Here is a 16,779-nt window from a genome sequence, read left to right on the forward strand (position 1 = left end):
ACAGCTTAGAGTAGCTCATCGATTTATTAATGCACTAGCCATGTAGCCTGATGGTTTGCTAGACAATATCAAACATTGAGAAGTTTTAATTATTGATATCAAACGTTATCAAAAATGTTTTGAAGGCAAATAATCTCAGGAATATCCAGGGTCAACCACGAGAATCAAGTCATTTAAAGTTCAAACTTAGCTTCACACAAATACAAACATTTGTGCTATCAAGCTAATTTTCAATTAGCACTTCCACAAATCTTCCTGATAAACATTACATTACCAACACACATTAAAACATACTTTTACCTTGACTTTTTCTCCAGTCTTCCTCTTTCTTTTCTCTTTCCCTGAAGGATAAATCATTTTTTGTGACATTGTTTTGATAACTTATCTTCTGCTGATGCTTTGGAGGTTTGGATGCGCTCTGCACAGCAGCTCATATTACCGTTCAGTGCGGTACCTACCGCGCGCTCCAGGGGGCCCCAAGAGCAATTTATTTATTTTTATTTTTGCCTATATAAGAAAGATTTCTACATATTATTATCAAACATATATTATTGTTAAAAAAATCACAACTTTATCATGAATTTATGTGTTTTTGTTAATATAATCACACGGAAATCATTACTAAAAAAATATATATATATATTCCACTTAGGGGGCCCCCTAGCGCCCCGGCGCCCTAAGTGGCTGCTTAGTTTGCTTATGCTTTGGGCTGGCCCTGGTGTAATGTATCATCTGTGGAATGATCAATGCCAAATACACCCAAGAAGGTCAGATGTTAAGTTAAGCCAATTGCAGGGAAGGTTTTTCATTCATAATATGGGACCTACTCCGAGAAAATAGTGCCTCTAAAGTTATGGTCCAATAGTGTATAACTCAAGCGATATGACTGGAAAGGAAAACATGGAATAATGTGATAAATTTCAGTCTAACATAAGGACTACAAAGTTAAGTTTTGCACAGTTTAATCTCTCTTCTGCGTCTATGTACATTGTACTCCCACATCCTCATCATGACTACAGTTATGAACACCAACTTCACTGTGTGGACAGTCAAAGATGTCAGACTCTGCTCCTGTGCATTGCAGCTCATCCAACAAGATCCTACCGGTACCTAAAAACAGACATGCATTAATGAGACACTTCTTTAAAGAAATCTTTATTTAAGTACCTGGCTAATATATAGCCAGGTACATAGGACGGTATTTTGTTCGTTCTCTTCGTTCGTTCTCTTCTATTTATGTTCTACTTATGGCACAATTTATTTTGATTTGAACTATATTATCTCAGAAAATATCAGGAGAATGGTGATTCCCAAAAAGTATTAAGAAAAGATTTTGATGAAGGCCTCTCTGTGTGTACTGAAGAGTGCTGCATCTCTCAGATCAGTCAATTGGCTTTTTGATCATTTTCTACTTCTCTACTAGGGTACTACTTTACTTCTGAAATGAAAGTCAGCCGATGTTTGTTCTGCTTCTTAACTACTTGTATTTGTATTTCCATTTTACAAAATTTTTTTCCACATCTGAGTGAAAAAGCATCCAAAGTATACACATATTTACACAATAATGGTGACAAGCTACAGTGTAGCTACAGCTGTCCTATACTGAGTGATGGTGAGTCTGCCATTCAGTCTCAGCCACCAGGCCTTCTCACCACCAGCAGGTAAGGCAGGTGAAGTGTCTTGCACAAGGGCACAATGACAGACGGACGAACCAGCAACCCCCCAGTTATAGGATAAAGCCCTACCTCCTCAGCCACTGCTGCCATAGGGCCCCCAAAAATGGAGAATTAAGATCTTTGACTGAAAAATAGGCTGAGCATGCTTGCTTACCTGGGGTAGCAGTGAAGGTGGAAACAACAGACTGGAACCCTAGCATCTTACAGATCACTCTCCCATCTAAAGTTCCAAAGCTGTCATCACAAATGGTGCCCCAGATGTTACTGTGCATGACTTCCACTCGTCCTCTGTTTTTTCCAGGCACTAGACGCACTTTGACTGGGGAGGCACAAAGTTTAAGATTTAAAGTCATTTGGATGTGAATTAACACTAATAGAAATGACTAACTGTAAAAGAAAAGACATACTAGCCAGTATCAGATAAAGAAGCATTGTAATGTCTGAATTCTGATTGGCCATATTTCACATATGTTGGAGGAATGGAAAGATGTATAAAAAGAAAAACTAGAAGCAACTGACAGAGTGCAGGGTAACTGCAAGACAACTATTTAACATTTTCACCAGTATAAAACAGTTGTATGTAGAAAAAAAACCTGTGTCAAGCAATGATTTATTAATGGCTAATCACTTAATAATTCTATCCACTTTAAGTGTAATAAAGGGAGTAACATACCTATAAAGTAATAATGATTACAGTTTTGTCAGTAATCTAACAAGTTATTACAGTTAAATCATACAAATCCATTTGTTGGATTTAGTTTGTTTTCATTCTGTACATCAAATCATTCCTTCAGCCAGGATATGTACTATACAGCTCATATGTCTCCAACTATAGTTTCAAATGATAAGAATGTACATGCCGCTTTTCCATCTATGGCAACAAATGAAAGCAGCTGTTGCTAGAGCCTGATTCATCTGGCTGCACTCGCTGATGCTCTAATCGCTGGACCACTTGGGGTAACGTGAGCATGTGGCAGGAGGAAGGAAGCTGGAATGGAGACCACACAGATTGCAGGACTGTTCTGAACCACACTTTCCCATACTTTTACTAATTACCACTTTCTCCTACTCTCCAAAATAGTAACTATGATTTCTTACCCCATTAATTTGGTTTAGTTGATATTTACATCAACAGATCAATTATGTCAAACGTCTTTTTGTTTTTCGTAGCTGCTGTGTTTAAACTGTGCTCTCTGCTATAAGTTACTTACTCTGTTTTCCTGACTCGCCCTTTTCTCCTTGCAGTCCAGGTTGACCTGTGGGTTTGAGGGAGTGGAGGAAAAAATATTACAGCTAATTCAGTTGATTAAATAGTTGGTAAAAGTTCACAACAAAATTAATCTTAGGGTTTGACTAAGTATGTACATACCCTGAGTCCCATTAAATCCAATAGGTCCTCTTGCACCTGGTAAAACAATACAAAGCAGAAACAATACATTGAAACAAAAGCTGTTGGGATTTTTTTAAAAACACATCTTTTCAAGCATTGTAAAAAAAAACTTTGCTGAAAGCCAGACAGTTGAGAGAAAGATTCATAATTTTTCATAATTTTCTTTCAAGTCAGAAGGTTACAAACATTAAGATGATTATACCCTTAAACAACATGGAAAAGTCCTTGTGATAATGACATGGTTCTGTGAGCCTCTGTCACTTCAAACATTTAATTCATTAGTGAATTACTTGTCTTTTATAGAAACACTTGTTCTGTTCCATCTAGGCATAGAACCAGCTTTGTGAGGAACTAAATGGGTAATTTATGCCTTATTGTATCCCTCCACTAAGTTTGACTATGTTGGTTTTGCTTTCAGGATAACAACTGATGCTGCCAGCTCCATCGCTTGAAACAGATGACACTAAATGGTTTTTGCTACCCAATATTTGGTCCATGAATGGAAGATAAAGAAAAGACATGCAGAGATGAGGCAGTTTTGAACTCTTTTGTTTGCCATTCTGTAGGAAACTAACCGAAAGAACCACATAGGTCTATTTCATTCACATAAAAAAAAATTGTCAGTGTGTTTTAATAGAATTTGTGCTTTGTTGAGGAGGAACATCATTGTGGGCTAACTCCCTTATGACCAAAAATCTCAACTTTGATTTAATGTCTGTAAAATGCTAAGCATTGTCTGACAATGGCAGAATCCATCTGCATACTTGTCATTGACCTATATTTTTTAAAACTTTATTTAAGACAACATAAAAAAGAGAGAGGTACTTCAAATTGGAGCTCTAAGCATGGTTCATAAAATTTAGGTAGTCAGCTATGAGCATGAATATTGAATTACATTTAGAACTAATTCTTGATAAAAATAACTGGATCTCCTAAGGTCTAGTTTATACTTGGGGACAATTTCTAGATGCTTGACAGCACCATGCTCAATGTTTATCTGATCAAAGGGTATGCAAAGAAACAGCCTGGGAATGATCAGCTGTCAATCTGTCCAATCAGGAAGAAGACTGTTGCAGTGTTCTGGAGGTGGACATGCTTTGTGAAGATTTGGTCTTACATGGGTCAGTCAAAGAATAGAATAGAATAGAATAGAATAGAATAGAATAGAATAGAATAGAATAGAATAGAATAGAATAGAATTCAACTTTATTGTCATTGCACTGTCACAACTACAAGCAACGAGATGTAGTTTGCATCTATCCAGAAGTGCTCTACGAGATATAAATATTCATTTACAGATGTACAAGACTATGTATGTATGGACTATAAGGGGTTATAGCAAGAGATATAGATATTGTGTATAAATATAAATATGGGAGCTATATGCACAAATTATACAGAATATACAAGAATGTTAGGGAATGGATTATAGATAAATAATGGCAGGTAAAATTTACAAGTTGTATGTGTGTGTGAAGAAAACAGTCCGTGATGTGTGTGTGTGTGAGGATAGTCCATGTGTTATTGTTGTATGAGAGGATAGGGGAGTACAGTCCTTATAGTTTATGTTTTATGTCAGGAGGCGTTCAAAAGCGTGACAGCTGTGGGAAAGAAGCTGTTCCGGTGCCTGGTGGTTCTGGTCCGTAGGCTTCTGTAACGCCTCCCAGAGGGCAGGAGGGAAAAGAGTGTGTGTGCTGGGTGAGTGGAGTCCTTTGTGATTTTCCCGGCCCTTTTCAAACACTGCTTCCTGTAGATGTCCTTGATGGCAGGGAGCGTTGCCCCGGCGATATACTGGGCAGTTTTCACCACCCTCTGCAGCGCCTGCCGGTCGGAGACAGAGCAGTTCCCGTACCAAGCTGTAATACAGTTGGTGAGGATGCTCTTAATGGTGCAGTGGTAGAAGTTCGTGAGGATCTCTGAGGACAGGTGGTTCTTCCTCAGGGTCCTCATGAAGAAGAGGCGCTGATGCGCCTTCTTAATGAGTTTGGAGCAGCTGGTTGTCCAAGTCAGGTCCTCGGAGATGTGTACTCCCAGGAACTTAAAGGTGTCCACACGCTCCACCACTGTCCCCTTAATGTGGATGGGTGGATGTGGGTCAGCGTTCCTCCTGAAGTCCACGATAAGCTCCTTGGTCTTCTCGGTGTTCAGCTGCAGGTTGTTTTTGTCGCACCACTCAGCCAGACGGTCTACCTCCTCCTTGTAAGCGGCCTCGTCATTATCTCTGATGAGGCCGATCACCGTGATGTCGTCTGCAAACTTGATGATGGCGTTAGAGCCATGGACAGGTCTGCAGTCGTAGATGAAGAGGGAGTAGAGGAAGGGTAGAGGTTGGTGACTGTCTGTTTCAACAGACGTCAGTTTCAGTGGGACTTTGTAATAACTTCTGTGTCTTTACCAATTTTGTGTGCGGACTTTTTGTGTGCTTTTAGGTTATTAGTACATGTTGCTAATAGCTGCTTAGTAGATGCTGTATCTTTTGATACATACCCCTGTAAACTTGGCGGCCATCGACCCCTCGCCAACACGCTTGCCACAGGTGATGAGTATCAGCGTCTGTTAGCAGAGTTCCCATCTTTAACGGTTCCCACATTTTCTGCTACCGTGGCAAAGCATGGGGTTGAACATTGTACACCTATGGTCGGTCGACCGGTTTTTGTGCGAGCGCGCCGCCTAGACACCGCTACGTTAGCAATAGCGAAAGAGGAGTTTGCAAACATGGAGCGTCTTGGCATTGTACAGCGCCCCAAAAGTCCATGGACATCTCATTGCACATGGTTCCCAAAGCAGACAAGGTTTGGCAATCCTGTGGGGATTTTTGGCGCCTTAACAACGCAACCAGTAATGACAGGTACCCAATTCCTCACATTCAGGACTTTTCTGCCCGCCTGGCTGGAGCAACCATTTCTCTAAGGTGGACTTGGCGCAAAGTTACCATCAGGTGCCAGTGCATCCTTTAGATTTACTCAAAACCGCAGTTATCACGCCTTTTGGTCTTTATGAGTTTTTACGGATGCCCTTCGATCTTAAAGGCGCAGCGCAGACTTTCCAGTGGCTTATGGATTTGGTCCTGCAGGGTATTCCGTTTTTGTTCGTCTATTTGGACGACATATTGGTGGCTAGTCCCTCTGCGGAAGAACACATGATGCACCTTGGTCAGCTGTTTATTAGACTCGGTGAACATGGCCTGATTGTGAACCCAGCTAAATGCCAGTTTGGTCTGCCTGTTGTTGAGTTCCTGGGACACAAAATGTCTTTCTCAACGGGCGATTCCCCTACCTGCAAAGGTTGAAACAGTTTCTGCTATTCCACGCCCTTCCTCAGTGAAGCCCCTGCAGTAGTTTTTGGGGATGGTAAACTTTTATAACCGTTTCATCCCACGGTCAGCTAACCTCGTGCACCCATTGTATGAAGCACTTAGAGACAAAAAATTGGACCAGCAGATAGAGTGGACCCCCGAGAGGGTGCATGCATTTGATGATGCCAAAAAGGCTTTTGGCCTATCCATCTCCAGTGCCTCCCGTGGCTCTGATAACTGATGCCTCTGATTATGCAGTTGGGGCCATTGTGAGCAATGGGTCAGACCCATTGCTCACAATGGCCTGGCTCGGGCATTTATCTCCTCCTTTGGTGTGCCATTGGACTTGACCTCTGACAGAGGTCCCCAGTTCCCTTCAGAGTTGTGGACTGCAGTGGCAGAGAGCCTTTTGGTTTTACTCCACCGTACAGCTGCCTACCATCCGCAGGCCAATGGTCTTTGTGAGAAGTTCCACTGTACAATGAAGGCTGCATTGCAGGGCTCGTTGGTGGATAACAGCTGGATAGATCGCCTGCCTTGGGTTCTATTGGGCCTGAGTTCAGCTCCAAAAGAGTACCTGCGGTTGTGTTTAGCTGAGTTGGTCCAGGGCCAGCCTTTGAGGGTACCAGGGGAATTTCTTCCAGGTCCAGCGGGTTCGGTTGATTCCCAGGGGAGTAGAACAGTTCTAATTGGGGAATCTAGATCTTTTGCCCTGTTGGCAGCACATCACTGCCTTCCACAGGTGTTTGTGCCAAAGGACCTAATGCCTGCCGAGTATGTATTTATTTGCCGTGACTCCCACCACTCACCACTTCATACGATGGTCCATTCCATGTTTTGGAGAGGGGACCTAAGGATTTTTTGGTGGAGTTGGGGGATAATCAGGAGAATATTTCAGTGGACCGTTTGAAGCCAGCTCATGTGTTACCAGGGGACCCAGTTGAGTTGGCTCAGCCACCTTGCCGTGGTCGTCCCCCAGTTTCTTTACCCACTCTTCTAGGTCCTCCCTTTCCAGCTGGTTTGTCCCCCTCAGATGGACAGTTTGGTAACAGTCGATCTGGAGAATTATATTTACGTCTTTTTCTGCTGACTTCCACAACATGACATTTTTTCTTTCTCCCATTATTGTCGCAGTTAGCAAATATTGATAAATGCAGTAGTCCTAACTGACCAAAAATATGGTAAGGAATAAAGTGATTGAATCATTTTATACATTACTGTAGAGTCTGTATATCTGTAAACAGATTGTATTATATGCACTTGTTTTCTGTCACTTCTAAATCCTGTCAATAAACAAACTATGACTTAAATGCTCTGCAACTATATATTGTGGAATGTGAACAAGCAGATGACCTGGGGGTCCCCGAGGGCCAACACTTCCAGGGTCTCCTTTTTGTCCTTTTAATCCAGGTGAACCAGGCAATCCAGACTCCCCTGCAGAAATGAAGAACAAAATGTATTGCGTAAATACATACGCCTTTACAAACATTCTGTTGTTGCTAGGATACAGACACAACACCCCAATGCATTTGTGACAATATCTGGTGATTTTAATCATGCCTCACTCTCTTCAACACTGCCAACATTTCACCAGTTTGTCAGTTGCTCCACTCTTGAAGCAAGATTTTGGATTTGCTTTATGCTAATGTCTCCTCTGGAGAAATCAGATCATAATATTGATGATTTCTGCTCTGATTATGAACCCCTTGTTAAAGGGCTACCTGTTAGGAAGATGGCTGTTAGGAGGTGGTAACAGGAAGACATTAACACAGTGGTGCTCAAAGTGGGTCCTCGAGGGCCGGCATCCCGCGTGTTTTAGTCTCTCCCTGGTTTAACGCACCTGGATCCAATGATGGCTCATTAGAAGGCCTAAGAAGAACACTGACCTGCTGAGAAGGTTGTTATTACCACCAGGGAGAAAACTAAAACAGGATGTCGGCCCTCCAGGACCCTCTTTGGGCATCAATGCATTAACACAATTTTGGATACCTTTCTGTCCAGACATTCCAGAGTCACCTTTTTCTCCACGAGGGCCTATAGTCATAAAAATAGATAACACAAGACAAAAACTGTAAGGAAATTATCTACTGCTAAACCAGAGGGACAATAATTTATGAAAGAAACAAAAAAAAAAACTTTACATGCTGACAGGCAAGGTCGGTGTGTATTCATTCTTATGAACTACCATTCATAAGAATACCCTAACCCCTAACCTACAACCTTACCTGGGGCTCCTGGGTCCCCTGGCTCCCCCTTATTGCCTGGTGCTCCTGGATTCCCTGCTGAACCTGTGGGACCTACAGTGGCACACACACACACATGCGCACGCATAAAAAAATACACACACCAAGACCAGCTGTTTGATATTTTTCAAGATTTTTTTGTTTGACCAATATGCCATCTGTGAAAATATGTTCTGTCTTCCCTTTAAATAGCAGCATGTCAGCAATATTACTGATGATCATCAGATTAAAGGGGGAAGAGACACTTCAATATTTCATAACAACAATCTGCTGACACATTTTCTGTTCAGGAGTTAAAGGAGTTCATATATCTATCCTTATTAAGCATGTAAAGCAAGAGATAAGTTTAATTTGCTTTTAATTTTGGTTCACTGAACTCCAGTTTTAGTTCCGTTTTCCCTTATGACAGTAAGGGTAAACAGGACTGTTTCCTCACACTGTCCTGTGATGGAGTGTGAATTCCGCTTTTTACCCACTGATCTCTAGACATAGATCCCAGCTGACTGGGACTGGGACATAGAAAAGTACCAACAGAGAAGATGGTTCTATATGTCAGCCATAACAAAGATTATGCCAATTTCAATTTGCAAATTTCTTTGACCACTTTCCATACATACATCATTAGTGTAACTGAAAACTAAAACTCACCAACTTCACCAGCAGCTCCCTGTTCTCCTTTTCCCCCTTTAAGTCCTGTTTCACCCTTTTGACCAGAATGGCCAGGAACCCCACTGTCACCTGTCAAAAAGAAGCACTACATACAACCCTTTTCTGTTGTGTACAACGCATCACATGAAATGAAAGCATCTTACGACACTTTCCAGTGGCAAGTTGCTCTCTATTACTATGGAAGCCCATTTCCGCCACTCTGTTAAAATAAATAAATAAATAATCTCAAAATAATGAGAAACTATCTCATTATTTTTGAGATACTATCTCATTACTATCTCATTAGTAATGAGATAGTAATCATTACTAATCATTACTAGTAATCTCATTACTATCTCATTAGTAATGAGATAGTAATGAGATGGTATTTTGAGATACCATCTCATTATAATGAGATACTATCTCTGTTCGTGGCTATCTCATCACCGGGAGGTGCTGGTGCCTCTCCAGCTAATGTTCCGGATGAGCGGCGGGGTCACCCTGGAGAGGTCGCCAGTCTGTCACTTAAAATTTTAATAGAGGATAGTGTGCCTGGTGTAATAGCATGAATTACCACTTTTTTATATCAGTTGGTCACAAGGCATTTATTTACAGGAGTATTTGGTTCGGAAATTTACAGTCCCAATGTAAACCTCCAAGCGCTTGAGGAGGGAGGAGTAGAGAAGAAAACAAAAACAACTGTGGCAGTTACTATACTGCTAAGGAAAACTGTAAAGTCAGGTTTCCAAAATTTGTAACACAGTTTTTCTCCAACAAAGGTGAGTACATAGACTGTGAGAGATTATCAACCATTTAGCACAGTTAGCTTAGCTACAGACTACTGTTGGCCTCCATTTCATTTAATGAATGAAGGAACAAATCTACCACCATATTCATATATTTAACTTGCACCTATACCTTCTTAACAGGTGAGTCAATCAGTAGCAGCTCTGAGCCCGATACCAGCATAACCTTTAACCTTTAACCCCTGTACCAGTGAAAAAAGGTGAGCAACTAGCTTGTGTTCAATGACAAGCTAGTTAGCATCATTACAGGGAGTCTAGGGATTTCTCTCTCTTTGCTCTTTTTATAATTTCACAACAAAAGTATGTTACCATAGCAACAAGATTGTTGCTATGGTAACATAGCACCAGATGATGCTCTGAGTTTAATCTTTGAGTTTTAGCTGTTCCTTAATGCATCTTAGTAAACAACAATTACATTTGACTGCTCAGTCAATTAAACTTCCAGATTTCACTAAATCCAAGGTGAAATGGGTTAGGGTATGGATTAGTGGATTAGCACATTAGTGGTGCTGATGTTTGCAGCAAGAGGGGCCCCTAAATCAAATTCTGCTCAAGGCCTCATTCAGCATTGAACTGGCCCTACATGATGAGCTAGACCTGCAGCACAGCGCATCTCTGCTGCTGGATGTAGAGGGACAAACCGGAGATTTAATTTTTGTGGCTTTAGTAGCTCTTTCATTTTGTGTCTATTGAGTTTTTAATAAGCACCACAGAGATTGTTTTGGTTGCCCAACCTTCATGGAACAAGCTGCACTGAGCTTCGCGCGGCTGCGCAGCAACTCTACCTGAGTTAAGTAGACAAAGCATTTGATATACATCATGTTGCCACAAAAAAGAAACTGACATAAAAATAAACCAGCTGTCACGAGGCGAGCGCGAAAGCTCCTCCACGGTCTGAACCACCGGGCAATAATGCACCGGCTAACCAGGAATTCAGACTTTATCAATGCAGAGAGAGACAGAGTGTTGAGATGCAAATGCACACGCCGCATGCTTTGTAATGCTTTGTTCACAAAGAAATATTCTCAACGCATGCTCAACGCACACCTCTGTACCTATCAGCATCCTGTATATACTTCCATTTGGTAAAATGATCAGATAAAAGGAGTACAATTCCACTGTTTTACTCATGATACACAAACTTTAGACATGTTTTCAGAACGTAGACATTTGGATAACTTTCAGACAAAACAAACGTTTAAAACAGACTAAGTTTCTTTTTTATGGAAAAGAAACTTAGTCTGTCAATTACACATCTAGAGGGTATTAAAGGACCTTTGTGTTATTTTTAACAAGGATGTTTCTTGCTTAATATTCTAATTAGAATATTATGCAAAAGAGTAATATTTCTTTCCTCTCATCTCAGAAAGTGAAACTTGTGTAATATATAGAATCATCATACATGGAGTATATTCCAAACTTTTTGTTCCTGTAATTTTGATTAATATATTTATCAGATATAAATGAGAAGCCAAAAGTTTGTATCTCAGAAAATGAAAACAGTCTGGAAAATGAGATTAATGGAAATTTATGGAGTCACATCCTCATCAGCTAATTAACTCAAAACAACTGCAATGGTTTCCTGAGCCTTTAATGTTTAAATAGACTCTCACTGTGGGTCAGTCAGCTTCACAATTAGGGGAAGACTGCTGTCCAGAAGACAATCATTGATGGCCTTCACAAGGAGGAGAAGACACAAAGAGACCATTGATGAAGAAGCTGGTTATTCACAGATTTCTGTATCTAAGGATATTACTATAAAATTGAGTGAAAGGAAGAAGTGTGGTAGGAAAAGATGCAACAGGGAGAACTGGAGCTATGAGAGGATTATCAAGTGAAATCTATTCCATAAAATCCACCAAACACAGGTGAATACAGGTCTGGTCCACTGGGTTCTCTGAAGTCCACACTCAAAGGACATGCTAAAGCACTTCATGCTCATTTCTGCTGACAATCTGGATGGAGATGCTGATTTTATTTTCCAGCAGAAATTGGTAGCTGCCAAAGATATCAAAAGCTGGTTCAATGACCAGCTTCTGCAACCGAGGATCGGACCGCCAGGGCCCCTTCCCTCGGCCAGCACCTATCCCACACTGCACTCAACCCCTTTGGCTGAGTACAGCCTACTGTTGGCCTCCATTTCATTGAACCAGGTCATTGGGTTGAGCTGAACCCGGTTCCTGAACGCCTCATCCACCGTGGTTCTGAAGGCCCACATAAACCGGGTCAAACAGAACCTTTGCTGTTAATGAAAGCAAAGGTTCATGGGCTCATGGGAGGGGGGACCAATGTCTCCTCTTCGGGCTGAGCCCGGCCAGGCTCCATGGGTAAAAGCCCGGCCACCAGGCACTCGTCATTGTGCTCCACCTCCAGGCCTGGCTCCAGAGTGGCGCCCTGGTGACCTGCGTCTGGGTGAGGGAACTAGAGGGAACTAGATCCATTGTTATTAGTCATCATAAGGCTGCGCTTGGTCTGGTTATTCACCTAGGACCTCGTGCCTTGGGTGACCCTGCCAGCGGCATAAAGCCCCAGACAGCATAGCTCCTCAGATCATATGGACACTCAAACCCCTCCACCACGATAAGGTGGCAGCCCATGGAGAGGCCAAGGAGAAGCGGCCAAAATGGCTACCGTGATACAGGAAATTTATGGAAAAACACTAATATGGGAGCATGGCAGGAAAGAGGGGTAAATACGGTAGTTTCCCAGCCAAAACAGAAGACTTGACAGATATGACCTGAAGTCAGCCATAAGCTGTATGGGCTTCCATCCCATCTGTGCAGTGCAACAGACAGGTTGCCTCCATGCCACGCCACATTGATGCAGTATTTCATGCAAGACCAAGTAATCAAGAAATGTTCATACTGGACATTTGTGTTAAAACGTCTGTCTTTGATAGCGGATATTATAATTTTCTGACCTTAGCTTTTGGTTTTCTTTACTTGTACACTATATTCATAAACAATGCAAAACACAAAAGCTTCAGATATTTCACTCCACAATTAATGAATTTCAATAAAATATCCATTTCACTTTCTGAGGTGAATGGTAAACAATATTGCAGTTTCACACAATATTGTAATTTTTTTAGTTCCAGTTCATGTCCAGAACTAAAGGAGCCTTTTAGATGAAACATCATCAAGAAACAAGTTCACTTGTGGCTATTTAAGCACTTAGGATGAAAACATGGATTCATTTATTAATAAATGGAAAAAATATATTTTAGCACAAGGCCACCTGTGAAACAAATTGATCTGGATTCTGTCCAAGAGAGTAAATCTCCATGTCCATATTTTTTGTGAAATCAAATCAAGAGCAAAGCAACTATAACAAACGCCAATAAACTTTTAAAATCGGTTCTTATTAGTCATGTAACAAGACAAACTCTCTCTTAAGTGGTTGCATCCTTGGCATACCAGCAGCAAAAGCAGGGTTCTAAGGCTGGAGTGATCACATATTTTAACTAATCATAATTCTCACAGGTTATGTTATGTGAGACTAACTGTAATTACTGTATTCAAACTATACTTCTAATTGTCCAAAGACCAAATTAAACCACATATCAACCACTGCTGCAGTGTAAAACCCCTTGAAATAGTTTTTTTTTTTTGTTAACAACATGCCAAAAACCAAATGTGAGCAGTAAGAGTGTGGCCAAACAAGACACTTGTTCTGAGAGATGCACTCAAAAATCTGAATGTGACTCTTCCCATTCATGTTAGTAATGTCCAGTTGAGATGGACTCACCTTTTGGGCCTCTCTCTCCTTTCGGACCTTGTAGTCCGGGTACTCCGTTTGTACCTGGTGGGCCTAAAAGCACAAAATAAAGTTATTCAAGAGATATATTTGACCTCAGATTGGTTTCTCAACACAAATGTTACTGTATGTAACTATGATGTAAATTTTTAACAAATGTACTCAACCATGCATATATATGTACCTGTTTTGATTTGAATGTTTGTTAGTTTGTTTTCCAGGTTGTGGTTGCTGGTATTGAGCAAGTTCAGGTCAGCCCGTAATCTTTGTAGCTGACCTTCCTCACCACACAGACTCTTGACCTGTTATCATGGTAACCAAAAGATATACAAATGGTTTACATGTTAATAATCAATAACATGTTACATATAGCCTAATTAAAATACTTACATTGGTCATTATAAGTTCTAACTTATTGGAAGACACATTTATATTTTGAGTTTTTGAAATTATTGTTTTTGTGACTCAAGTCTGCACCTCTGAAAACAAAACTCAGAACCAGCAGCTGTGAATTTTCTGTGAAATATACAAATGTATGTGAACCTGATTTTGCAAAACCCGTAAGTGGCTCCTCAGATTGTTGGCTTCTTGGCTGTTGTTGTGGATTAGAAGGTTGAGGTCAAGGTCGTTGTTGCTGAGGGCGCTATGATGAGACGTTGGGCTCTGTGGCTCAGGGCTCACTCCCAACACAACTACAGCCAGAAATAAAAAAGAAATAAAATAGCACTTCTTTCATTAAAAGATTTAGGGTTTTCAGGACTAACATAAGTTACATCATATTTACAATTTTCTTTAATTGTTGTATCTGAATTAAAACTATCTTAAATCCGAACTGTGATTTTAGTCCAGATTTTTTGTCTAAATATTTGTACCTTTATAAATGAGAAAGGCATCAAGCGCTGTCTGTAAGATGACCCAGATAATTATCACAGTAAAACTCCAGTGTCTTCTGGAGGGGGCTGGTTTCAGATCTGAAACACAAAGAAAAAATGTACATTGACAGATGTTGATCTCTGTGAAGCAGGAGAGAGTTATTGCTTTGTTCGCTGTAGGAAGACATTTATAGTGCAGATCATCAAATAGAAAGAAATTCTCCTTGTTTTAAAGTAAGATATATTTGGGCGTGCCACTTAATTATCAGACAAGTTTATGTAACTGAAATGTTGAGCTACATTAGTTATTATAGTCTTACACATTTACAAATGCAGAGGAAATGTTTCAGCCTCTAGCAATATAAATAAACTGAACATATTAACTGGTAGAAGGTCTTACATGCCTTGAGCCAATGCTGTAACCAATCAGGTATTAACTGAAGAAGGACTCAGTCAAGCTGCAACATTCTTATTCTTTTTTGCTAAATTAAGCCATATACCAGTTTATGTGTTCACTGCTCTTTTTACACGGTTCCATTTTAAAGATTTGAATCTTTTCATTAAACTATGTGATTTAGGTAAGTAGTCCTTGTTGTGCATTCAGACTGACAAAGTTCTCCACATAAAGAGCAATTAATGAACATTTTTGCTGAAATTTAAAATTTGTGTAGTGTGACAGTGAGGTGGTGATGCTGATTTTTATTGTACTTTTTGAAAGTGTAACCCCACAAAATCAATTAATTGAAAATAGTAAAAAAAAAAAAACAGTTCTTTGTGTTTCTTTCCTGCTTTCAGCTGTTCATATAAATGTTGGCATTTGTTTTCTATTGGATTTCAGGTGAAAATTTTAACAAGCTGCACAAGTTATATTGTACAGTATGTGAAACTAAATCTAGTTATACTCATATTTGGTTTTTTGGAAATCTGCAAATTTCCTGTCATAACTACAGTCAAAAGCAAACATTTTGGCAAAGTAAAACTGGTCAGAGTAAAATGACAGCCTTCAGTTGTGTCCACTGTATGGAAATATCCACGGTTAGCTAACACCAGTAGTTTTTTGTGTGTAATTTCCCAATATCTAGAAGTTCTCCATTAATCTGTTGTGAGAGGTTCTCACTGGTGCTCACCATCATGCTGGAAGCTGTAGCGCTCGCTCCTGCTCAGCGACATGTCGAACAGTGGATTATAATGTGTGACCTGGTCCATTGTCTTGTCCACTGCTATCTCCATTCTCACTACAGTTTAATGTCTGCCTTCCTCTTGCTTAAGTAGTTCTTGATGTTGGGAAAATAACTCCTCTCAGGATTGCAACATAAGACTCATGAAACTGCATAGATGAGCACAAAGAGGGGAAGTGGAAAAACTTTGATTTTGACTCTGTGTGTGTTGAAGGGCTGGGGTATTGTGGGGTATTGTGGGGCAGCATTGGGCATTATAGGTACAGGATATTATTACAAATGTAATAACACCCTGTGTCTACGATACAGAGACAGAAATAAGCCCAGCTCTTCTTTTCTGAGAATGTTGTATTAAATACTTTTAAAATGCAGTGGGGTTTTTCCCTCATCAACTCATTGGTATCTGCCTTGATTTTTCTTTCTTTAATCAAGCTGGGAAGAAAATGCTGATATGCCAATTTGATTTTTCAAAAGTACAAAATGTCCAAGCATGACTCGTTTTCTTTTAAATCAGAATGCAGAAGTCGCACAGTGTGGCACAATGCCATACAACATCTTCCAAAATCTTATGCTTTGGAAGGTGAAATCTGAGAAAGATTTCAGAACCTCCACTAATCAGCAAATGGAAAAAATGATCTGGAAAATTTATAGCACGGAGCAAATTCCATTTTCTCTGTCATATGTCTTCAAGAAAGGGGAAGAATACCAGTAAACTAGATGTCCTGTAATAACCTGTAGTCTTGCTTTCCTGACCAACAAGGAACTTGAAGGATAGAATCTGATGGACTCAGGATTCTTGATCTGATGTATTCCATTTACATCTGTTCATACATTTGCAGCCTTGTAGGCTCAACCTTACACACCTGTCTGTTATGATGAGCTTATCTGTCTGTCCTTATGTTTATTCTTTTTGTT

The 16,779-nt window shown here is 40.3% G+C and overlaps 2 protein-coding genes across 4 annotated transcripts in view; one reads left to right on the forward strand and one right to left on the reverse strand.

Annotated features, from left to right (window-relative positions):
* The window catches only part of c7h2orf76 (chromosome 7 C2orf76 homolog), a 61,005-nt gene that overhangs the window by 29,711 nt on the left and 14,515 nt on the right, over window positions 1-16,779 (forward strand). Inside the window, exon 6 of one of the 3 annotated variants that reach the window (XM_023336284.1) lies at window positions 3,485-4,270. The exons of the other annotated variants lie outside the window; for them this stretch is intronic. Coding sequence (XP_023192052.1) covers window positions 3,485-3,518 — 34 coding nt within the window. The 3' untranslated portion in view covers window positions 3,519-4,270. Of the gene's footprint in view, window positions 1-3,484; window positions 4,271-16,779 lie in introns of those variants that run through there. 3 annotated transcript variants of the gene reach the window in all.
* On the reverse strand, window positions 6-15,990 carry marco (macrophage receptor with collagenous structure). The gene is made up of 13 exons (XM_005813507.3): window positions 15,814-15,990; window positions 14,687-14,785; window positions 14,358-14,506; window positions 13,999-14,116; window positions 13,806-13,868; window positions 9,253-9,342; window positions 8,587-8,658; window positions 8,351-8,395; window positions 7,715-7,795; window positions 3,046-3,081; window positions 2,888-2,932; window positions 1,831-1,995; window positions 6-1,110 (listed from the first exon to the last, which is right to left on the reverse strand). Exons 1-13 carry the CDS (start codon window positions 15,914-15,916, stop codon window positions 980-982), a joined length of 1,197 nt encoding a protein of 398 aa, XP_005813564.1. The 5' UTR covers window positions 15,917-15,990; the 3' UTR covers window positions 6-979.

This window comes from Xiphophorus maculatus, chromosome 7, assembly GCF_002775205.1.
Source record: "Xiphophorus maculatus strain JP 163 A chromosome 7, X_maculatus-5.0-male, whole genome shotgun sequence".
In the NCBI taxonomy this organism is placed as follows: Eukaryota; Metazoa; Chordata; class Actinopteri; order Cyprinodontiformes; family Poeciliidae; genus Xiphophorus; species Xiphophorus maculatus.

What these genes read in the sequence shown, in the direction of transcription:
- marco (XM_005813507.3), bottom strand. Translation starts at nt 15,916, where the DNA reads ATGGAGATAGCAGTGGACAAGACAATGGACCAGGTCACACATTATAAT. An exon ending in CTACAGCTTCCAGCATGATG is followed by an intron (nt 14,786 to 15,813) that starts GTGAGCACCAGT and finishes TTTGTGTTTCAG; the next exon opens with ATCTGAAACCAGCCCCCTCC. An exon ending in GGGCGAGTCAGGAAAACAGA is followed by an intron (nt 1,996 to 2,887) that starts GTAAGTAACTTA and finishes GTGCCTCCCCAG; the next exon opens with TCAAAGTGCGTCTAGTGCCT.